The following is a 24,371-nucleotide window of genomic DNA, read 5'->3' on the forward strand; positions in this document are numbered from 1 at the left end:
CAGGATACTGTGGTGACACAACCCTGGGCCACTGTTCCTCCCTTGTCAACAAGACTGATGGATCAAGAGAGGAGGAGAGGAGAGAAGAAGAGGCCAGGAGAACTGATTGATTTTTAAAGTAACCGTGGCGTGAATTATGTGCAAAATTTGAAAAAGATTTCAAAATTTTTTAAATGAGAATGTATATATAGGAAAGACAATGAAGATGAATAGAACGTGGCAATACAAATTACATTCTTTTTTAATCAGTGGTAACATCGAGTATGTGTTTTTAGTTATTAAGCTTCGTCTAAGGTTTTATTAAAGAGCACATTTTAAAAATCTTTGTAAAACTATATAAACCAGGATATAACAGGATATATGCCTAAATTGTCTAAATTAATACAGTGCTTATATTAGCAGTTACAGCTAAAATAAAGCTTTTCTCAGTTACTCTGATATGAAAGGGTCCCACCAGGGGGCAGAACCTGGAGTTTTTCACCAACAGTTTTCTGTGGTAGCACAACAAAACACACATGCAAGTGCACACACGCAAAATCAGAGTGAAAGCTGATATGTTAATGTCCTATATGGGTGATTGATTTTGATTACTTATTATCTACCTGCTGTGTGTGTCTGTGTGTGTGTGTGTGGGAGGGGGGGGGGGGGGGGGGTGTAAGACAGAGAAAATGACAGAAGGGGCTTGTGATGGTTGCATAACAATAATTACAGCGGCATGATCAAAATGTCTTTAGTAGAAGCCATTTTATGTCTAATGTGCACTTATTTTAATGAAGTCAAGCACATCACACATCTCCCAATCTCCTGAAAGTCTCTTGTGCGTGTGCACATTAATAAAGGTACTATATTATTGTGTATATAGGTGGTTTATGCGTATGTGGTCAGGAAATTGCCCATATTTTCTCTGTTTACAGATCAGAGTTTCTTGAGCCCCCTCAGGCTGTCGGCCTCTTAACTGGTTAATTTTTAGACACTCAGCTTTGTTGGAAAGCCTGACAGCTCATCGTGAACACTGCTAAAATAAGTGCAGCCATTTACACAAACACACACACACTCACACACACATGCACACACATACAAACACATATGCTCTTGCTTGCTCACACACCAATTCTAAACTCCCAAAAAGCCTTTGTGCGTATAACCAGAGACAGAGCCGTCTGTCTGACGCCAACTAGAAAAAGCAGGTGAAGCTGAGGGTATGTTTCTGTGTGTGTGTGTGTGTGTGTGTGTGTGTGTGTGTGTGTGTGTGTGTACGTGTGTTTGTGTGTGTATTTGACCTCATAGTATTGGCCAGAGGTCGGTTTTGGAGTTGGAGTATGACGATAGGATAAACCTCCCAATGCTCAGCAATCAGTGTGTCAGGCTTGCATGAGCAAGACGAGGGGAGAAGAATGACTTCTCGAAAACAGGGTTTCTCTCTGTTTACTGACAAGCCATTAGCTTTGGGTTAGACTCTATAATAACAACAGAATTGGAGACAGAATTTGTATTTTTAAAAACCTATGAGCTCTATGCCACATGACATGACATAGCAAGGCAGTTTGAACTTGAGAAACTGTGTAACACCCAATTGTTAGCACCTCTCTGTGCAAGGACTTGATGACTTTTGACTTTCCTAGACGTTTTCTCTCAAGACATCACCTGACTTCAAATAAATGTGAGTTGTTGCAGTCAGTTCGAGTTTTAATGGGTCACAATGCTTAAGCAGGTAGCAGCGCAGAATTACTTTCAGAGAGTTAACCCATGCATGATGACTGATACTAAAAGTTAGATTTAAATTTCATCTTTCTCATGTTGTATTGGCATGTTTCATTCCATGGTAAACCCTCCTACAGGAAATGTGTGGAACTAATAACCATTCTCTAGGTAACTTAATCTAAATATGCAAAATATTGTTAATTTTAGGTCAGATCAACTTGAAATGATAAATTGAATGAGTTTACTCAACTCAGTAAATGAAGTTTTACTGAACAAAACTAGCAGACTTCCCATCATGCATTGTTTGAGTTTAGAAATTCTTCATGATAACCATGTTGAGCTTATCATCATGATTAAGGTTAGTGTTCAATTTTATCCCCACCCACAGACACAGTTGTCTTTCTACTGATTTCTGCACAAAATGAAATTCTTCTTGTCAGCAAGGAGATCTGACTTTCTATAAAATGTAAAATAATAAGTGAATAATATATGAATATATGTTTTTGACTGACCATTTGACCATATGACTGACTAGCTGAGTTGAGTTTTTTCCCCATGTACAAAACTCAAACTGGCATTGAACTAATTATTAAACGTTTACAAGGAACCATATGAACTTTTGTTTCCAAGTCTAAAAAACTTTAAATGACTTTCAGTGTACACTAAAATCATCCTTCATATGTAAACAATTATGATATATAATCCTTGGCATACATCCTAGTATTTACCTAAATACCACATGCTTCGATGTGTAAATTTGTCAGTCACTTATGTAACTAGTATTTTCTGTATAAATGTTTATGATTCACTGTTATGGAGTCACAGTATAAAAACAAGAAGGCTCATGAAGAAGAAAAGCATAATGTACTATTGATTTTAGCTACCAGCTGCCATGTCTATGTAACTGTGATCTGTGATGAATAGAGTGGTGTCTATACAGTTACTTAAAAAGCAAACTTGTTTTTCATCTATGACTGAAATGATTAATACAGTTAGTTGCAATGCAGAATATTTTCCATTGAGAAATTCCATGATAATCTAGGATGTCCCAACAAAGTCCCTTGGTCTTGTCTTCATCTCCACTCTCTTGAATGAATAGCGTTCTCCAGTCCGTCCATCTGTCAGGATGTACCATGTCCCCCAGTATATACCGTTAGTCACTCCACTATAGCGCCCTCTGTAGTATCGTCCATTCAGGTTAGCTGCCAGGCAGGCATCAAACCACCAGCCTGCACCGTAGTACTGACCACAGTTTCCAGTTGCATAGCGGTCATGATCTCGGTCCGCAGTGGTGAATGGTCTGCCATCGTGGTTGTAACGTTTGCTGTAACTCAAGGCATTACCTGCATCACCAGAGTACTCCCGTGCCATCAGGCGATACCTGGAGAATGATAGAAACCACATATGACACATTTGTAAATGTTGTTTGTGACTCTTTATGTGTCCACGGGGAAACCAAGTGGCTACACATACCAATAAATCCTCTGACCTCTCTAGTATAAAACCAAGATTGAACAGAACAATGTGTCTGTGTAATGTTTTAAAAAAATTATTTTTCTCCTTTAGGTTCCTAGATGCAGTTGTTATTTACTAAATTGATGTTAAAATCTTCAAAAGTCAGTATCTGTCCACTTCATGGCACTTCTGTTTTTAAATTTGATAGCATACAGTCAGAAATATGTGATTTCACACATTCCTGTGAACCTATCTAAGTTTAGGAACATTACATTTGCTTGTGTTGCCATCACTTTCTTCAAGAAATTTGATTGTTGCATTTTAGTCATTTAGTGAATGTTTCAGGGGCCTAAACTTAATTCCACCCACCTAGCTACTGCAGAAAATGTGTCTTTACCTCTGAGCCTCTGAGGCTACTTTGAAGTTGTTGTAGATAGCGTAGCGTCTCTGTTGGTGCCAGTCTTCCAGTTCGATACGAAGTTGGTGTTGGCCAGTGAAGGTAAGAGCATACAGCGCTGCATTCCCCAGCCAGTGCTCTCCCTGTGGACTGCCAAACCCTTCCCGGTATTCCTGCCATGTTCTGTTGAAGTCCAGTGAACCATCCTGTCGATTCTGAATCACCGTCCACCCACCACCGGCTGTCTCCATGTCACATTTAGCCTGAATAAAAACAAATACTATGACATCATAATGCCTAGATAGCATAAACATCTCTAAAAGAATGAATAATATGGGGGTCTGTCTGTGTGTTTTATGTATTTGGTGAATCTGAGATACCTCCAGTGCTGGTCTCTGCATGTCAGGCTGGATAGTGTAGATGCCATTCTCTTTGATTCCAAGTCTGAAAATCTCTGCACAGTCCTGAGGATGGAACCTCTCCAAAGGGGCAACTGACAACCACACACATTACCTTTTTTTTTTTTCAACTTCTTATTTAAAAACACTGCATCATTTGATCCCTCCTAATACCCTTACCTGTGGGTGGGTATTGCGTGATGCTCTTCAGGAAAAGCAGCAGGTCTTTTTCCCCTTCTCGTCCCACTGCTGCAAGCTCTGTCAGTCCAGAAAAAAAGATTAAGTTATCATTGACAGATCACACTGTTGTCAGGGTCTGAAAATAGAAGCTTTGTTTTTTACTGCACAGAGAGGTTCCAGATTATGTGATAAGCTTTTAAAGCTTCTACACATCATGGGTTATATAGTATGTGTGTCTGTGTGTGCATATACAAAGTTTTTCTCATCCTATGGAGCTCACAGTTAAATTCCTATGCACTCACCTATGACCGACGCTTAGCAGGCTCCATTGAGGTTCTGTTTACTATGTGTGGGGGAGTGACTATGCTGGCATTTGTGTGTGTGTGTCTGAGTGTTGCAGAGCAGAGGATATAAATGTGTACTACTCACCCAGTCGTTTGGCCATCGCCCCAAGGGCCTGGCTGTGACAGTGGAGGTCACACTCTGTCAGCACAGCTGCCATCAGTGACAGAATGGCCCCTAGAGGGTTGCTCTCCTGACCCCCTTGACTCCAGGAGCCCCCTGTTTCCTGGAGAGAGCGCATACAGTGCTGCAGCCGAACAAGACGTTCTCTGACACCGCCAGTCTGCAAAGACAATGCACATAGGTTCTTTTTGACAAGATATTGTGTTAGACGGAAAGTAAGCAATCAATCACTGTCTAAACAACAACAGCAAGAAACACACATTTCACAAACATTTCTCACAACATTCTCATAACATTTTAAATTCATCTAGTAAAATGTTACTGATGTGACCGAGTGAAACTGTGCCATTTTTTAAGCAATGACAGTGTTTATGTTGCTCTCCATAATCATGCATTATTTATTTCGGACGTCTGACGTCTCATCAATAAACAAGGCAAATGAAAACCTTACAGCTCTGTGGCATATTTTGTGTCACTCTCAACCTGTCTCTTACACTTACATCAGCCATATTAGTCAACACCTGTTGCTGCATGAGCTCAGCACAACCATATGATGAGAACATTTTTAAAGTAGACCTAATTTTATCCCTTGTTTGATTGCTGACTGTTATGCTGTATTGGCTGTTATGTTGTGCCAAGTTTAGTGTGCCAACTGTCCCTGTGTTGGATAGGAGACTGGACAGTTTTATTGTGTATGTGAATGGTTAGCTCTGCTTCAACTTGTCAAACAGTGTTTTAGAACTGCTCCCTTTTTATGTGTCGGAAAAATAACTTGTTTAAAGTTGTATTATCCTCATGAATAGTATTGCATGCGAGCTGTGAGTCATGTCACTTACCTTATCATTCCTGTGCTCCATCCTCAGAGGAGTGTCTGAGATGGCAGGAAGTGAAACCCCCATTCTGCATACTGTTGTCCCACTGTGACCTTCACAGGCCCCAGAACCAACTCCAGCTCCCGTCCCAAGCGGGATGGGTGCAGCCACCAGACTGTCCCTGCACGGTGGGTGAGGGCAGGCAAGGGATACATCTGCGAACAGTACCACTCCCAGATACAGAGACAGCAAAGGAAGCATACTGAGAGAACCAAAATTGTAAATCATAGGAAAATACAAGCTTGTCCTTAACTTTGTTTAAACTCTTAAGTAGTGGTCCAGCCTCCTTTCTCTGAGCTGTAAGTCGTTTGTCCTTATCTACAAAGTTTGACTTCACTTATCTTTAAAACTCAATAAATGCTTCTACAGGTAGAATTGCTTGCTGAGCTGTCCTGTTTGTTTGGATTTTTTTTCATCTGTCTTGTTTGCTACTGTGTGTTCTTCTTTCAATTTCTTCTTCTTTTTTCCTTGTTCACCTCATGCCGCGTCCTGCTCTTTCTCCTGCTCCCTATAGCAGTGAGATTGCCCTCACACAGACCCACCCCCTTAAACACACACACACTCACACACATGCTCACATAGTCTGCGCAACCTGTCCATCTGCTAATCTCATATCATTCTCTGTCTTACACCCACACACAACCAAACACAGACACATGCATAGTAGCAGAAAATAACTAAGTACATTTACGTAAGTACTGTATTTAAGTAGCTTCCAATTTTAAGGTATTCCTACTTTGTAATTAAATGTTTTGCTTTACTGGTACTTGAATGATTGATTGATTATCACATTAAAGTAATGCTTCAATAATTTCTATCCAATTATAACAGATTTATAAAAGCTTTTTGAGTTAATGCTGTTCTACTCTTTCTTTTGAATACGGTGCTGTTTGTAACATAGTATTTCTAACCTGTGGTAAAGCTACTCTTACTTAAGTTAATACTTAAGCTGTGAAGCGTTTGCCTGCCCCAGTGACTATACCTCCTGTGTTTTAATAATAGGGAAGGGTTTTCTATGTCTCTGTACACGTTCTGCACACACTTTCAATATCCACATTGATCTGCAGATTGTATAGTATGTAACAACATTTATAGAGGTGAAAATGCAGCAGATTCTTTGTGTATATGTAGCTCCTTCGCTTCTGTGTACCATTTTCTCATTCACATCCTTTTGTACCGCAGTGTTTGTTTATAAACTGAGTTCCAAAGAAGCCATAAAGACTCTACAATCAATAGGTGCAGGAATTCCTCCTTAAACACCAGAGTCATCTCAGTCATCAGGGCTCTGCAGAGGCATACTCCCACTAATTAGGGAACACATATAGATCCACATACACATGACCACAGAGTAGAACTAAATGAATCTGAGATCAATGTTAACCATAAAACCTTAAAATATAAAACCATAACATTTAATCATGTTTCATATGTAATCATACAATGAAGATATAAAACACAATCAATATCATGCACACCATGATAAAACAACAAGATATAAAATATGTGATAATTATAAGCAATTGGTACAATTCCGTACATTTCTGGAATAGTGTGCCAAATTAAGATATTGTTACCTGACGAACTTGGATCAGCAGTAACAGGCAGAAACTAATTAACTTTCTGTGTCTTACCAGAACTATCTTTAAAAGAATAAGATGTCATATCAGATCTCATATTAGTCTATTTATATATTTCTTTCTTTTCAATGTCATTCTAGGATGTTTCAGGAACAGCCAGCAGTCCTTCAAGTTTCACAGAAGCAGATAATCCACCTATTGGATCTTTTCACCTTCTATCAACATCACAGAATGCTATGTCGCTCTATGAATGTCGAGCATAACGTAAAGAGTTGTGTCTGGGAAGGCCAGAGCAGGTGGTACATAATTTGTAAGCTTATATAATTATAAGCGGACACTGTCCTCTAGTGGTGGATCATCAGCCTTTTTGTCAGCAGTTCAGTCACGATGGACCTTCACTAAAATGTTTAATGTCCTTTGGTGACAAGGTTTTAAAAGGGTAAACGTTAAGGCAAAGGTCCAAAGGTCACATGACCAACCAACTAGTACTTCTTGCCGAACATACTGATTGATGGCTACTGTGGAACTTTGTTTATTTCCAGTATGTGCTGTTTTATCATTTTAATCCACAGTAAAATGTTATACTTTTTACTCCATTATATTTACTTAACAAGTTTCAACCAGTGTACTAGTTTCAGATAAAGATCAGACATCAGGTTTAGCTGTCTTTGCAGGTTCAGCTGTCGTGTCACAGTGTCACAGTAATTTCCTGCCCCAGAATCAAAATATGTTTGACAGCACAGAATCATCCAGCAGAACCCGATGCCTGATCTTTATCTAAAACGTAACTAGTAGCTACACTTGTTCAATCAATGTAGAGAAATAAAAAGTCAAGTTTTTCCTAAAAAAGTATTTTAAAAAAACATACTGAAAATAATGAATGCACAAAGTTCCACAGTTTTACGCCCTTCCTGTCGCAACCCTCCCATTTTATCCGGGTTTTTTATTTATTTATTTATTTTATGCAGAACAATTTACAAACATGAAGCCATAACAGCATTACATCTAGGGCACAATGGAAGGATTAATATGTGATAACTCAATTCAGATAAGGTGGAGAAAAGGCAGTATATATAACTTATGGTAAATGTAAACCAACATAGAAAACAAATATAAGTTAATACTGGATAAAAGAATATAATGATAAATAAATACAATAAAAAAAAGAAAAAAGAAAAAAAATGTAAGTTTTATGTGCAAATAGGGCTTTGCAAGTCGCTAAAAACTCATCATAAATTAACCAGCCCACCCCCCCTCGGTCGGATCATTGTCCGCATGATCCACAAGGCCCCCCTAATCATCAATATTATCAACATTTACAGCTAACTATGCACAGCAGAAACAGATGACCAATACAGATACTGGTTGGTCATGTGACATGACATCGTGACTTCTGTACTTTCAATTCTTAGAAACTAGAAACAATTTCAAAAGTCCTTAAACGTCTTTCAGCCAGAAGCTCGCAAGGGTCATGACAACGCAAGAAGCGAGAGTAAGACACATCAGACAAGGGCCCAACATGAAACCAATATGAAAACTATTCCAGTAGCACTACTATTACTACTCTATTAACGGACCAAACACTTATATGCTGATAAGGATCGTGATAAATGATTCAAAGCGTCCCAAAGAACAAGAAAAAGAAAAGAGGATATATGCCTTGGATTAGATTAGACATCAGATTTTCTTTGTAATAGAATGTCTTTGTTACAATCTGTAAAGTTCTCCAAAAGCAAAGCTGATTGTGTCTCAAATCTGTGGCAAATCTGAAATAAACACGTCACAAATGGGCTGGTGTTATTAGTTGGCTGCGTCTGACGTATGGACGCAGTCGTTGGTTTGTGGGAGGAAGTGAAAGGGGGAAAAGAGAAGCTGAGGGTAGTACACTGCAGATAGCTCACTGGCAGGCAATCCTTCAAGCAAAGTACCAAATTTACACACCAGTTATAGTTAATCTGGCTCATCAATTTAGACACCGTTTTGTTAATATTTACGCAAAGGTTAACATATTTTTCTAAGAAGTTTCAATTGAAACGAGACACTGCCAAATTAACGCTATCTAACCAGTTGTGTGCCAGCGAGCTAGGTAGCTAACGTAACGCCTAGTTAACCACTAACGCTAGCTGTCCTGGACAATAACAGCTAGTTAGCTCGCAGCCAGATCTGACACGTCAAGAAGACTCCGCTCCTCTGTGCTTCAAGTTCAAAGTAAGTCTGAGAAGATAACAGTCTGTTAATATATATACGATAATGCTGTTTGAGCTCATCTTGGGCTCACTGTCCTATTAACGCTTACGCTGTAACAGCAAATGGTGGAGCAATGTTTTTCGAGAAGCTGGTTGGCAATAACAAGGCCGGCCTGTGGCTCATCTGGATCGCCTCCAACGAGGAAGGAGAACCGGGCAAACGAAGAAAGCGTCAATAAAACATACCCCCGTCGCACTATCAAATGTGTTGATATCGAGTTCTCTTTTGCTTTAATTTTCGTTTTGTATTGATGCACATAGCGAGGAGGGGTGTGGGGTATACGTATTTTACCTAAAACTAGCTGAATATTCCCAGGTGTTTAATTCAATGATGTGTCTTGGTGATTTGTTTTATTCATGCTCACAAACTTTTACACGTCTCCTCTCTCCTGTCAGCAGCGTTTGCTGTGTCGCAGTGTTGCTAGGCACACTGGCTTATCCTGTGCTCTACTTTGCGAAAATGTTTTTGTTTCGGTTGTGACTCACATGCCACGCGCATACACGTCGTTGTGTTTACTGGCATTCAGACATAAATGCCTTGTGTTTCTTAATATTTAAATTCATATGTTGTCAGACGTTGGCATCTTTTTCCCATGTTCATTTGCTTCTTCGTTTTTAAAAGTCACACTTTTTAAATAGTATTCAGAGACAGATCTCTTCCTGTTCTGTGATTTAGTTTTGAATGATTAATATTTGCAACAATGATAGTGGTAAAAGTCGCTAAAAATGTATGGCTCACCTTAAAGACCTGCCTGGTAGCATCCCAGGCTGTGCAGTGCTGGTCCGAGCCCGGTAGAAATTGCGTCAGGAAGGGCATCCGGTGTAAAAACTGTGCCAAATCAACATGCGAACAATGATCCGCTGTGGCGACCCTGTACTCACGGGAAAAGCCGAAAGGACAAAAAATAAATAAAAGTCTGGATCAGTTCTACTTGGAGATTTACTTCTGTACCATGAGTTTGCATAAATTGATAGATTCTTGGGAGATAGATTTAAAGTACAGTTTATGTCTGTGCCAGCTTGTCCTGATTAATATGCCTGAAAATGTTTACACAGTCTGTAAAATACACTGCTCAGTCTCATTTTACATACAGAGTGTACTTTCCTGTTTCTACTGCTGAAATCACATATTTGGAAAGCACATGGAAAGCAACCTTTTTTGTCCAAAAAACGTGTCTTCTCATTTTACAGAGTTGTTAAATACAATAACAAGCTTACAGCAGCACAAATACTACTAGATGTGTAACTGTAAAAGGAAATAATCTTTGTTTTACAATATTAGTAAAAGTATTATTTTCAACTTACTGGTGTACTTACTTGACTTTTTTTTTTTTTTTTTGATACACTTGGTCCTAGGGAGTATCAGTTTATCAGATGAGAAGTTGTTATTTGGGAAACACAAAAAGTCTGGATGTGGATCAAGCATTGAGAAACCTCTGAACTCAACCTCCAAATCTATATATAGTTTTGTTTGTTTGTTTGTTTCTCTCAGTACATATCATAGATGATCTGTGAAATCCAAATGCAATGGTGGGAAACATTTCCCAATATAACTTAATGAAGAGTTAGAGTCACATTCCTTATATTGGCATAATACAAATTTTTTCCAGTTTTCATTACTTCATGATGTAAATAATGTTCATAGATATATAGTATACTGATCAGTGGAATAATAAAAAAAACATGTAAGCTGGTGTGGGTTAAGATGACTTTAAATTTTTATCATTGTCATTTATTTTATTTATAAACTTCACTAAATAATTTGAAGCGACTTTTCATGATAGTTGTTTCCTTTGTATGAAAATATATTTTTAAGCCACAATTTTACATAAAACTATTAGAACTATGATAATCAATAAATTATTGCTTCTCAGCAGCTGAAAAGCATTTTAATGCTGGTACTCTGCAGTAGTATGTGGGAAGTGAATATTCTAAAGGTAAGTGATGCAATAAACATTTTCACAATTATATAAGCTGTTGCAAACAGCAAGAAATTGACCAAACCACCAGCACTTTTTGTTAACACAAAGCAGCGGTTAACATATCAGCCAAAACACACCAAATTAATCTATGCTGATACCAGTAGTAGTTACACTGCTATATAGTTTTATTGCTGCATAAGATCAGGCTGTCAAATTGGTGAGGGACTTCTACAAAATTTCATATCAAACATCCTCACAGAGACCATTGTTGGTATTTAGGGATCAATGTCTAAACCACTGCTGCTTGTCAAAGTTAAATATGTGAGCTGTGTCTTCTATATTCATGTGACTGCAGTCTGATCATACCTAGACAGCAGTGATGTGCAGTTGCTCATCGTTCTGTCAGCTAAACTATGCTTCACATGCAGTCACTGAGTGCTGTGCTCTTTCCTTTTAGGAGGAATGCAGGTGTACTTTCCAGTAATTGTGTTTTATCACCTTAGTCATGGAATTTTGTTTATTTGTTATTCAGTTTAAATATACACTACATATCAAACAACTGAATGCAACAGGAATTCTGTTGTATTATGACATTTTATCAAAAAGCTTTTTGGGGTGGCAGACTGAAATGTCTAGTACTTTGTACATGATCTAAGCTGTCATTCATGATGAGCTGATGGTAAGTGGTTATGATTTCTTTTAAGCTGTCTAACAGGTTATTGTGCTTCACTGTTAAAAATTTAATGCACAGTAATTATTTGTGCCTTGCCTTAAGTCTTCAAATCTTCAAAATAGTCAGTATTGAGAGGACTCTGCACAAAAGGCTACAAGTTTTTCTTCTTGTCAGTAGCTCAGGTTGTGCCTTGGCACAGATAATTGTGTGAACAAAGATAAAGTAGCCTCTTGTAAAATCAAGGTTTATATTAGTCTTCTTGGCCTATTTGTACATTGATATCATTTGACAGATAACAGATACATAGGTGCTTTTTTTTACTTGCCTAGGAATGATCTGATTTAGTGCAGTATTTTTATGATGTCATATTATATCTTGGGAAAACTGCATTTTTAATGGTGTCCAAATGTATCACTTTAGCTACATGTGGACAGTATATTTTTTCGCCTACCTGTTTGATGGTAAATAACTTTTTTTTTTTTTTTCTCATGCAGCGTCCCCTGGCCCATGTTGAAAATACTAATGAAAATGCAGATGATGTTTGTTGTCCTGTGTTATGTTTAGTAATAGTGTTAAGAGATCCGCCCAAGGTGGTGTTTGCATGTGGGTTCAGTGACACTCTCAGCTGAAAATGTGTCACTTGGTTTGCACCAGTAGTAAGGAGGAGTAGTCATTCCTCTGAGGTAACTTCCTGTGGTGTGAGAGAGAAGGAATGATGTGTTCCTCGTGATTTGCCCAACAGCTTAGAAAGCACATGACTGAAACAAATGTTAGTTAAATCTGGTTGGTCCAGGGACGCAAGACTATATACAAATCTTTAGACGTATGTTTTTTGAGTGACTTGTCAGGATAAAAAAGGTTTACTGTTATGTTGGTTTTATGTCCCTGAGCAATAGAAAACTGGTAATTGGACTGTGGCTTGCAATGACAAATTTCGAAGTTGCCTGTATTTACTGAACTTTTAAAAATTGTTGCCCTCTTTCTGCAGCTAAGGAGAAAATGACATCCAGGAAGAAAGTGCTTCTGAAAGTAATCATCCTGGGAGATTCTGGGTGAGTCACAGTATTTGTATTTCACATCAAACTCTGCAACTAATAGGAATGTAATTAGTCACATGTTTTAAGAATACTTTGTTAGAAAAAACTAAATGCCAACGTGTGACTTTCGTTTTTAGCAGACTGCAGAATAATATTTTTTAATCAGTTAGCGTTAGTGCTGGTTTCTTTTTGGAAGGACTAACACCATTTGCTGTCTCCAGGCAGAGTTGGTGCTCTATAGAGCAGTCTCCAGCTGCTCTATACAACTGCAGCTCTGCTGTTTTTCATTACGTATTATACAATATTCAGTGCATCACTGGGGTATTTTTATACTTTTACACTTAGGTAAAGACTATTTAAAGAAATCTAATCAAAGGGAAGTTGACAAAAACAAATAAAGCTAGTCATATTACCTTTAGTTATATGGAAATTTCATCTTCCTCTCATTTGTCTTTGTACATGAGCTCAAGTAACGGTGTGTCTGCACTGAAATCAAGCGATTAGACAGTTATTGTTTTATGTACAATTTTTATTTCATCTAGGACGGATGGTGGTTTCCTAAATTTGCTATTCTATCAAACTAGGGTAACGTGGTCACTTTACTTTCTTTAGATTATCAGATTTGAAAGTAAAGGTTTCAGTTAACAACTGGTGCCACATTGTCCAATCCATTCATATTTTATATCAGTTTCATTTATGTATATTTTTTGCACATTGCAGACAGTTATAGATTGCAAAAATTTAAACAATGTGAAACTCTGCCTGCACTGCAGTAAACGTGTAAAACAAAGGAGTTATTGGGAAAAGGTAGATTGCCTGGGCTCAAAGGTAATGAAATAGGTGCATTGGTGCTTAGAGACATTTTTCTTACAGAAGAGGAAAACGAGACAATCGTCAAAATCAGGCTGAAGAGCAGAATCGATATTGGCCTTAGTATTAGTATAATCCTATCAATTCTAATCTATATGGGGAAGCATTGTAGGTTCGAAATCTGTCTGTTTTAAGCAATAGTCCGGTGCACAGATGACACTAAAACAGGACCTACTAGTTGTAATCATTCTTCTGGTCATACTTGCCCAGAGGTGATGGGGGCATTGGCAGTGTGAGTTTATTAAATCAAGTGGATATCTTCTAAAGTGACAGTATTTGTAGGGAAAGATTTACTTATTGTGTTTCCCTGGATACTTTTTTATCTGTTGAGTTGTACTGGAAGGAAAGTAGCAAAAAGATGCATATTTGCAAACTTTTTGCACTGAGGTGGGGCTGCTAATGTCAGCCACAATCACTAATGTAGGAAGCATATCGTGAAGTCTGTATTACCTGGAGGAACAAACACAGCCCACTGCCTGTTCCAGTGTTTATATATGCACATCACTTGGATAGTTGTGAATCCATTCTATAAGGTAATTTTGGTTTTAAGCTGCTGATTTCTACTTGTTATAGCAATGATTTGTGTCGATGAGTTAGTCTGTGCTGTGGAGGCAACCAAAATGTTTGTCTCATTAAAACATCATGCAGGTTATATGTATGTTTGTGTTGCTTTATGGATAACAGTTTACTACCTAGCTAAACCAGGTACTTATACTACTATAATACCTAAGTAGTTGTTGTTTTGACACTTCTGAAAGTTAAAGAACAAATCCAGGTGTATTTCCACTACACACTGACCCCATTTCAAGTAGTAAACCAAGACCAATGCAAACAAATGTATTAACATTAACATTAGGTCTAGGTAGCAAAACTAATGTAGAGTTTAGGTACCTAGTTTACACAGGTAGCTAACTGTTATCTATAAAACAAACACATAGATAACCTGCATAAACTATTTATAAGACAAACCTTTTGTCTCCACAGCACAGACTAACCCATGGAAGCAAATAGTTGCTCTTAAAAATCTTATCACCCACTTAATTCCAAATTTTGAAATGTAATACACGTGCTGAAATGAAAACACAGCAGAATTTAACATTTGAATTTATATTGAGAAATATAATTTCTGCATTTTGGCCCACACAGCATGTGTAATTAACTCTTTCTCTAGCCGAGCTAGGTGAGAGCATCTGATCCTTTAGAAGACTGAGCCAACGGACTTCCTGTTGGCTTCTATACATGTGGGATCAAATATAACCATGCAGCTCTTCTAGATTTTCCAAGTTTTACTACACAGAAGGGCTCAAATCCTGACAATAAAAAAAATTATTTAATGTTTGATTTTTTTTTTTTATACTTGTGTATGTATGCAGTTTTACAGCTATACAACCCCGTTTTTTTCCAGTGATTTTTGTGTGGTTGGTTCCTCTGGGCTTTTAGACTGGACTCTTATTTTTTGGACCTGCATTGAGCTTACCGAAGTAAATCAACTTGAATATAAACTTTAGCTTAAATCAATCAGATTTTCATTGATCTTTAATGTTTCTTGGTTGAATTTACGTTTGGCCCTTTGGATATCATATTGCTGTCCGATCGATTCAAAATGCTTTAAGTGGAACAAAGTGTAAATGGGGTCCTGATTACATTACGGCTCTGTATGGATATAGGTAATTTAACCACTTTATACTCCATACTAGCTCCCAGCTTTACAGTATGTGTTTTTCTGTTTATTTTTTCTTCCTCAGTGTTGGAAAGACCTCCCTCATGAACCAGTATGTAAACAAGAAGTTTAGTAACCAGTACAAAGCTACAATAGGAGCAGACTTTCTGACCAAGGAGGTGATGGTGGACGACCGACTGGTTACAATGCAGGTGTGAAAGTACAATGTTGTTTAGAGCTTCTTTTTTCTAGATCTTTGCGGGGGTGTTAATGGTTTGCTTTTTTTCTAAGGCTGGTTTACCAAACATTTTTTTTTCTTTTGGTTGCCTAGATCTGGGACACAGCTGGTCAGGAGAGGTTCCAGTCATTGGGTGTTGCATTCTACCGTGGAGCTGACTGCTGTGTGCTGGTGTTTGATGTGACTGCACCCAATACCTTTAAGACGCTCGACAGCTGGAGGGATGAGTTCCTGATCCAGGCCAGTCCTCGAGATCCAGAGAATTTCCCCTTTGTGGTGCTAGGGAACAAGATTGACTTGGAGAACAGACAGGTTGGTGTGACTGGGAAATTCATGTTAAACTCATTTTAAATCCCATTTTCACATCCTGCATTCCAAAGCGTCCAGATGTCAGCCTTCAAAAACGTACATTTTTATCACCTTCTTGGCTAGCACAAGACTCATATTTCATATTAAAGCTAATAAAAGGTAATGTTGCTCACACTCTGTGCTAAAAACAAATTAGTTACAATGTTTGGTGTGGCCACAGCCAACAAATCTTCAGGATGACTTCCTAGAAGAATGAAGCAAAGTACAATACATTTGTCCTTGGTTTACATTACAACATTACAAAGCTGTCAGTAGTGGGTTGTTTCTCTCACCTAATGTGTACAAACTTAGCAGCCATACAGCACACGTTTTACGTTGGAACATCATTGAACCTTTGTGGACATGCATTTCAGTGCTTCAAGCCCTTAAGGGCATGACACACCTAAAGATTTATTTATGGTCCCTTTATTTTATATTAAATCTATGCAGAGGTTATTGTTTTACAAATTTATACTGTTATGTTTGTGTGTCTCTGTTAGACTTCACCAATCACACTTGTTTTGGTGTGCAACGCTGCAACATGTAGTTGATTTCTGAAGAGGTGCTTGTCTGTGAAATGTCATAGGGGTTGGCATGGGGGTCTGAAGCTACGCAGTTCTATGCCTGAAATAGCCTTTCAGCTTTCTACAAATTGGCATCGACCATTGAGAATCCAATGTTGGTCAACCACTGGTGTATAATTCAAGCTTAAGCCAATTTGAAAAATGAGTAAAAGCAAGACCAACTGCTGCATCGGCTTACCTAACAATTGGCACCTCAGCACACTCCTAAGACCACAGCCTGTGGACATGGCATATAAGCACATTCTGTGCTTGCGTGAAATAAGAGGAAGACCTTGGACTATTTCTAACTACGTCTAAGTTAAGATATGTCTGAAAATAAGTTGCAAATTTGCAGGTGTTATTAATATGCTGTGCTGAATCAGCTAAAAAGCCACCAACAGGGGTCAGTCTAGTGCAGACTGTGTGGGACACACAGCTAAAATCTGGGTTCTCACAGATTAGAACATTAGAACTAGGCTCTCTTACTATCATGCATTATTATACGCTGTGTTGACCTTATGTTTACGACTTATAATGATGCTACAAAAATATGAAAATTAATGTTTAGTTTTAAATTGCTGTTATTATAAAAATATTATTTTATTGAGCACACATTACAAAGTATACTCACCATATTGATCAATTTCTTTCTTTTTATACCCGCAGGTAACTACCAAAAGGGCGCAGGCTTGGTGTCAGAGTAAGAACAACATACCCTACTTTGAGACCAGTGCCAAAGAAGCCATTAATGTAGAGCAGGCGTTCCAGACTATTGCACGTAATGCCCTGAAACAAGTGAGTTGGAGTTGCTTGAAATGAAAGATGCACAGCTTTGCACCAAGCATGTTTTGGTGCAATAAAGTATTAGTTAAATGTCCAATTTTTTGTTTCACTTGTTCCTTCATTGGTTATTTGTTGTTTCTTGGATGTGTCACAGGAGACAGAGGTGGAGTTGTATAATGAATTCCCAGAGCCCATAAAACTGGATAGGAATGACAGAGCTAAACCGTCAGCTGAAAGCTGCAGCTGCTAAAGGACAACTTGGACCATCTTCTCTCCTGGCTTTCTGAAACGCCTTGTCACTCGTTACATCACCTGCACCTCACTCCCAGGGAAAAGACTTCCCTACTGGTCTTCCACCTTCACGCCATATTTCATTCCATTGACACAACCTTATAAAGTACATTGCACATGGATGTATTCTCCCCCCACTGATTACACAAATTAATACACTAGTGTACTTTCATAAAATACGCTGACAAATCCAGTGCCCAAAGATCACATGAAAGAAGACTGATACCCCTTCTGGCTTTCACAGTTCCTGACTTAATAGTGAATGATCTTCTGTCCTGCCCACCTTTTAGTCTGACTGTGTCACAGACGGGGAAGATGGAGCCATGTTCAAAAAGAGAATAAGGAGCTCTTGATGGACTGGCTGATGCTCTGTAATGTGAGACAACATTGATTTACATCAGCATCCCAAGTATCTTATTCTCTCTTTTTGTTTCAGTTGCTTTTTGTTGCCTACAGGTCAAGAGGTAATTTTTTTTTAATTTGTTGATGTTATTTCTCAAGCCATTCTGGAAAAAAACATTTTTTTTTGGTGCACTTTTTTGTTAATGCCTTGTAATGCTATAGAGGGATTAATGGTTTTGGGACAGTGTCCGCTACTACATGTCTTTTGGTATTCTTAAAATTATACCAATTGGCTCAAAATCAGATATGCCCTGAGAATTAGTTGAACACTTCAGTGATTATATTGCCTTTTCCCCTCAAGGTTGTGTGTGTTTAAACCCCCACACTGCAAATGAAATGTTCATAAGTAGGCATTAACTAAAAGCTGATGACGTGTAAAACATGGATTAATTCTTTGATATATTAATATTTGCCTTTAATGTAACATTACTTGTACTGATTGATACTATTACTGCTGTATGTGTTATGTACTTCATCAAACATCTGTCAAAGCTATAGAATTACAGTATGCGTCATTACACAGCACACACCTGTCTTCTGTCATGTCTTTGTTATTGCTGTCCTCCCTATCTGCTTTGTAGCTCAGGTTGGCTAGTACTTAATATTTTTAACAGATTGTGTATTATGGTGTATAGATGGCAAAAGGTCGAAGGATTGAACTGAAATGGATATTCTGTCTTTCCATGTAAAGAAAAGATCCAACTTTTGCCCTGGTATTACTCCTTCTCCCAGAAAAATTACTGCAATGCCAATGATGTTATCAAAGAAAATTGAGACATCAAACAATAAAAATCTTGAATATATCAGTCGTCTAGAGTTATGTCTCTGAATCAGTTTTATTTTATTGCATTCAGATGGCTTTCGTGTAAGATCTAATTATTTTAATGCCATTTGTACTTTTTGTTTTAAGTACTTTTTTTTTTTTTAAGTCTGAGTTTCAATGTTTAAAAACACGGACAGGTTTAATTTGGCTGATTTACCTTCCTCACTGTATAACTGTACAGAGTGCATAATCGACAAATCCTTACATCTGCTGTTAGGAAAGCATTGCTTACACATTTGACTCAAATTTGGTGACCTCAGCAAAGACTGTTCAAACTCTGTAAGACACAAATTGATAATATGGATACTGCAATAGTATTGCTCCACCTACCTGGAATTTTAAATGTCAGATCAGCTAGAACAATTTAAACAGCTGTGTTGTCATAAAAAAGTGTTACCAATAACAATGGCTACATGTTTTGTGAGCCAATATTAATGCTAGAGTACCTTGAAACCAAAGTAGCTGAAATGGTAGCAGCTATCGTTCACAAATCATTTACATCTGTGCATTGGCATCACAGTGTCTCCTGACCAATACACTGAGCTTCTACAGCCTCAACCATTAAAACAGCTACAGAATATTTTGAAGGTTGCTATAAAGATGAACAGTTTTCACACACTTGGACTTGTGTTGTGAATACCAAATCAATGGACAGACCTAGAGAGAAACTGAAAAGAACAGAGCCATCTTTCTTTTTCTATGATATAATTACACCTTTGGTGTAAATAACAATTGAATACAATTGTGTACACAGCCATGACCATAGCAAGAATGTTATGTATGACCAGAGATTTTTTTTTTCTGACAATTCAGTCAAACACACCTGTAGATTTTGTCTCTGTTTTATTTCCCAGGACTGGCACTCTTGAAAGTTGTAATTTGGTTCATGGTGGAGCATATTAAATCTCTTTAAATTTTAGTTATTTTACAATATCTGCAAAGATAAATTAAAATTTATTTTTTTTTGAAAAGGCAAAAAGACTTTTTTCATCAACATAATACATATGCACACTGAGCTGCTACAAATGTTAGTTCATCAGAATTTAAAGTTACTTAAAAAAAAAAAAAATTTCTCGATCATTTCTGTGACCTCTAATGATAAAAAAGACTTTGTACTAGCTGAGTGTGCATTGTTTTTAGCATTAGCATTAAGCTTGCATCCCCTTACATTCAGTTTCAGTGTAAAGGGATGCAAATCCTAAACCAGCATAATAACAATAAGAGGATGGAGACTTTTGCACCCATCTTTATGTGTAAGTTCATCTACTACGGCGGTTGCTTTACATTAGCCACAGCTTGGAGGCAGAGCCGAGTTCTGGTACGTTCACGGAAAAGCTCTGACATATCGAGCTACTTCCGCCTATAGCCTCTGCTGACACTGAGAAATGGTAAGAGAATTCAAACATATTTCCTTAAAACAAGACAGAGTTTGACAGTTACACACATCACTCCACTTCGATTTGAAATTGTTGCTCCTGGTATAACACTGCTTCCATTCGTTATGGTGGAGCTCGCGTTTTCCTTTGGTTTTACTTGATCTTGCCAAGGAGGTAGTGAGCTAACAGGCTAATGTTAGCTGGTCGGGTTTCTAGCTAAAAAAGAACATAAACCAAGTGATAAAATCTTGCGTGATTCCTTCGTCATAGCACATAGAACCCAAGATATAATGTTAAAGTAATGACGTGTGATGAAGGACGTTAAATACGATGATACTGGTGAGTGTAATAATGAGAAACTCAGTGATGGGGTGTTGTTGCTCCCCTTTGGGTTGTGTTGTCCTTCAGTTCTAAAATGTGCGCTAAAGTATTATTTGTTTGTTGCTGGGTTTCATGACACAGTTGCAAATAGGTTCACCTCTTAATGGTGTGGGCTGCATCATGTACTAAAATGCCCCTTCATTGTATTTACACGGCACAGAGTAAAAGAAATATTTGGATCCCATAAATCTGGTTATTCTGGAGATGTGATCTCTACAGAGTATGTTTTTCAGGAATGGACTTGCAAGGTTCTCCCTGCTTAACTGTAATGGGATTAGTTTCTCTGAATCAACTCACACATCATGTTGTATGTGGCACTTCTGGAATGTATAGTTTTAACCGGAACTCACTGCATTCCAGTTCTTACCCAAAAGAGACTGCAAGCATCGTCATGGCAATGCTTTAATCGTTTATTGGTAAATATTAAACCCAACACACACACAGCGAAGTTCCTGTGCAGCTGACCGGACCATCAGAACAGTTGTATTGGTTGTTTTGTTTGGGATCAATCAAATTCCTAACTGCGAGCTAAACTGGCAAATGTAGTAGGACAAATATAATTTCTAATGTTCTTTGATGTTATCTTTTTGCATCTGTCTAAGTAAGCTTATTTATACCTTATTTCAAAATCTTAGAAAAGATCCAAGATTACAAATGCACAAGACTGTAGACATAAGTATATCACCCTGGACCTACTCAATAGTGATCGCACATCCAGCCATTTATCCTCATCCTATTTAAAATTAATTAGGTGGCCAAAATATTAGAACCAAGTCTTCTTATAATGTACTCCAGTACAACCCCACTACCCAGTTTGACTTCAGTTATAAATGTAAATACTCAGTTAAATATAATTGAATATAAATATAAATTTCTATTATTTTATTCCCTTTACTCTATTATACTTAAAATTTATATATATATATATATATATATATATTTTTTTTTTTTTTTTTTTTTTCTTTGCTATTTTAATTATTAAGCACTTTGGTCAGTCTTTTTTTTTTTTTAGAGCTCTATAAATGAAGTTGGCTTGATTTGGCATGTTTATAAACACATAGTAGAATTAACATCTTTCTGACAAGTTTCAACCTAAAAACTGAGAAATTATATCCTTGTAAAAGTAGAAAATTATGGCAGAGTGAATTGGATTGCATGAAATTGCACAGTTGGCCATAGTGTTTTGCTGATCGGTGCATATGTTGTCATAATGTTGTTAAGTAAAGTAAACCTGTAGATTCAGATTCACTCTTCTTCAGGAATAATTCTCACCTAACCCCATTTCTCCTTCTCAGACGGCAACTTTGCGTCCATATCTGAATGCAGTGCGTGCCACTTTGCAGGCCGCCCTCTGTCTAGAGAATTTCTCCTCACAAGTGGTGGAGAGACATAACAAGCCAGAGGTGGAAGTACGGTGAGTGTGTCACTACATGTTCGAGTTCCACTTGGGAGCAAATGAAACCATGAAATTGGAGTTAAATCCAAATTATGTGTATTTCTGCCCTCTCTCAGGAGTAGTAAAGAGTTGCTTCTCCAGCCTGTAATCATCAGCCGTAATGAAAAGGAGAAGGTTCTGATCGAAGGCTCCATCAACTCTGTCAGAATTAGCATAGCTGTGAAGCAGGTCAGGTCATGTCCACAATATATGAATAAATAAATAGTATCAGTTGGTTAATGTAATGGATGTAAGAACTGTTACTGTTACTTTCTGTTGCTGCTGCAGGCAGATGAGATTGAGAAGATTCTGTGCCATAAGTTTATGCGATTCATGATGATGAGAGCAGAGAACTTCTTCATCCTGAGGAGGAAACCAGTAGAGGTGAGTTCCTATTAAAAATGGTTTAGTCACATTTACTTAGTACACAAAACGTGGTCAGATAAACAATTTCGTGTCCTGTAAAAGCTGAAAAAGAACAAAAATGACATTTTGTTACATGCCCTTTGATAAAAAACAAACAAAAGAATTATAACAAATAATTTGAGCTCTCGAATGACCCATGATGTTCCAGTTGGTGGAGAGAATTGAAATAAAATAGTGGGCTATTAACTAAGAGTCATTGATGATAATGCCATTTTGTCTGCGATCCATGGAATGCTTTAGATTAGTTGTTCTCAACCCTGGACCTTAAAAACCCCTGCTCCAACTAACCTTCTGCTTATTTTCCAAATAACCCTTCACTGCCCCACTGCTGATCACCTTGATTAGGTTTAGGGTCAGCAGTGGGTAGTGCAAGTTTTTTTGGAAAATAAGCAGAGCAGGGGTCCTTGAGGACCAGGATTGAGAACCACTGTTCTAGAAAATGATTTGTTGCAAATAATAGCAGCTTTTGTTATTATTGAAAGTTTAGAATAAAGAGCTTAAACTGTACAGCATTGTTATCACTCTTGTCATCCATTTTCAGGGCTATGACATCAGTTTTCTCATCACCAACTTCCACACAGAGCAGATGTACAAACATAAGCTGGTTGACTTTGTCATTCATTTCATGGAAGAAATAGACAAGGAGATCAGTGAAATGAAGCTGTCTGTCAATGCCAGAGCTCGTATTGTTGCCGAAGAGTTTCTCAAAAATGTGAGTTACAGTATTTCAATATATTTTAATTATTTCTTGTTTTTGTTATTAGTCATTATTTTGTTTGTAATTTTGTTATTTGTAATGTAGTTTTGTAATTACTAAAATCGGTTTTAATGCTAGTTATGAGTTACTATGGTTTTATTGTTAAGATAAAAATGTACAGTGCATTTTACTTTCACTGTCTTAGCTTTTTTGTTTGTTTTTTTTTACTTTTGCAGTTTTGAGACAAAAAACAAAGGGAAACATTCTTTTTCACAACCTTTGCCACCACTGTGGAGCACTGAAACACCGTCAATCAGTCAAGAGAAGAGGAAAAATAGAAGATGTACCATAACGTTTTTAGGCAATGTGGTTTTGCCCTTTAACCTTAAACTGCCCTTGTGCTCAAAAATATTGAGTTTTGTAAATCATAAATATTTATGAGAGATACATTTCTGTCTTTAGAAAATTAGATGTTAAGCAGGCCCTTAAAATATATATTTGTAACCAATATTAATGAGCACAGGGCAATATGGATTTTTTTTTGTTGAGAATTTTAGTGTTTTTTTATATATCTATATAGACACCCACTGGCCACTTTATTAGGTACACCTGTACAAGTTAATGCAATCCAATACAGCAGCTCTGCCATGAATTTTACTTTTCCAATGTATAATTTCTCAGTTTTGAGTTGAAATAGTCATAAAGGTGATAATTCTACTGAGGTCATAGTGGGTGGTGAAGTTGTACTGGAGGTGGTTCTAAGGTTTTGGCCACGCAATTTACAATTAATGACAATTAACTCCAGTACGACTCCACCACCCACTATGATCTCAATAGAGAGCATTATCACCTGACAGTTTTAACTTAAAAAATGAGAAATGACATTGTAAAATATGAATTCAGGACAGAGCTGCTGTATTGGATTGCATGAGATTGTATAGGTTGACCTAATAAAGTTGCCAGCAAATGTGTATATAGATATACATTTTACATACACAAACTTCTTTTTGCTAGATAAACTATGAGGCAATCAATTTGTGCATATTGTTACCCTATTATCGATGGAATTATTGATATATACTTTCTGTAAGTAAAGATAATTAAAACATTATCCTTTGTATTTTAGTGTTTTTCTTAAAATCATTTGTAATTCAA

The 24,371-nt window shown here is 37.4% G+C and overlaps 3 protein-coding genes across 5 annotated transcripts; 2 read left to right on the forward strand and 1 right to left on the reverse strand.

Annotated features, from left to right (window-relative positions):
• Window positions 1-244: 244 nt before the first annotated feature.
• si:ch211-157b11.8 (fibrinogen-like protein 1) lies at window positions 245-10,148 on the reverse strand. 2 transcript variants are annotated; one of them, XM_067504645.1, is made up of 7 exons: window positions 10,031-10,148; window positions 5,433-5,670; window positions 4,561-4,756; window positions 4,132-4,209; window positions 3,934-4,046; window positions 3,554-3,816; window positions 245-3,082 (listed from the first exon to the last, which is right to left on the reverse strand). In XM_067504645.1, exons 1-7 carry the CDS (start codon window positions 10,051-10,053, stop codon window positions 2,740-2,742), a joined length of 1,254 nt encoding a protein of 417 aa, XP_067360746.1. In that variant the 5' UTR covers window positions 10,054-10,148; the 3' UTR covers window positions 245-2,739. The 2 variants fall into 2 exon arrangements, with proteins under 2 accessions (XP_067360746.1, XP_067360745.1); XM_067504644.1 differs by lacking the exon at window positions 10,031-10,148 and having other exon boundaries at window positions 5,433-8,249.
• On the forward strand, window positions 8,883-18,881 carry LOC137127541 (ras-related protein rab7-like). 2 transcript variants are annotated; one of them, XM_067504646.1, is made up of 6 exons: window positions 8,883-9,253; window positions 12,875-12,938; window positions 15,539-15,665; window positions 15,785-16,003; window positions 17,269-17,397; window positions 17,540-18,881. In XM_067504646.1, exons 2-6 carry the CDS (start codon window positions 12,886-12,888, stop codon window positions 17,633-17,635), a joined length of 624 nt encoding a protein of 207 aa, XP_067360747.1. In that variant the 5' UTR covers window positions 8,883-9,253; window positions 12,875-12,885; the 3' UTR covers window positions 17,636-18,881. The 2 variants fall into 2 exon arrangements, with proteins under 2 accessions (XP_067360747.1, XP_067360748.1); XM_067504647.1 differs by lacking the exon at window positions 8,883-9,253 and adding an exon at window positions 12,771-12,789.
• Window positions 18,882-20,137: 1,256 nt separating this feature from the next.
• On the forward strand, window positions 20,138-24,327 carry arpc4 (actin related protein 2/3 complex, subunit 4). The gene is made up of 6 exons (XM_067503414.1): window positions 20,138-20,289; window positions 21,954-22,072; window positions 22,171-22,282; window positions 22,382-22,477; window positions 23,061-23,231; window positions 23,453-24,327. The coding sequence occupies exons 1-6, from the start codon at window positions 20,287-20,289 to the stop codon at window positions 23,456-23,458; spliced, it is 507 nt and encodes a 168-aa protein (XP_067359515.1). The 5' UTR covers window positions 20,138-20,286; the 3' UTR covers window positions 23,459-24,327.
• The last annotated feature ends 44 nt before the right edge of the window (window positions 24,328-24,371 follow it).

The sequence above is a fragment of the Channa argus genome, chromosome 5 (assembly GCF_033026475.1).
Source record: "Channa argus isolate prfri chromosome 5, Channa argus male v1.0, whole genome shotgun sequence".
NCBI classification, from domain to species: Eukaryota; Metazoa; Chordata; class Actinopteri; order Anabantiformes; family Channidae; genus Channa; species Channa argus.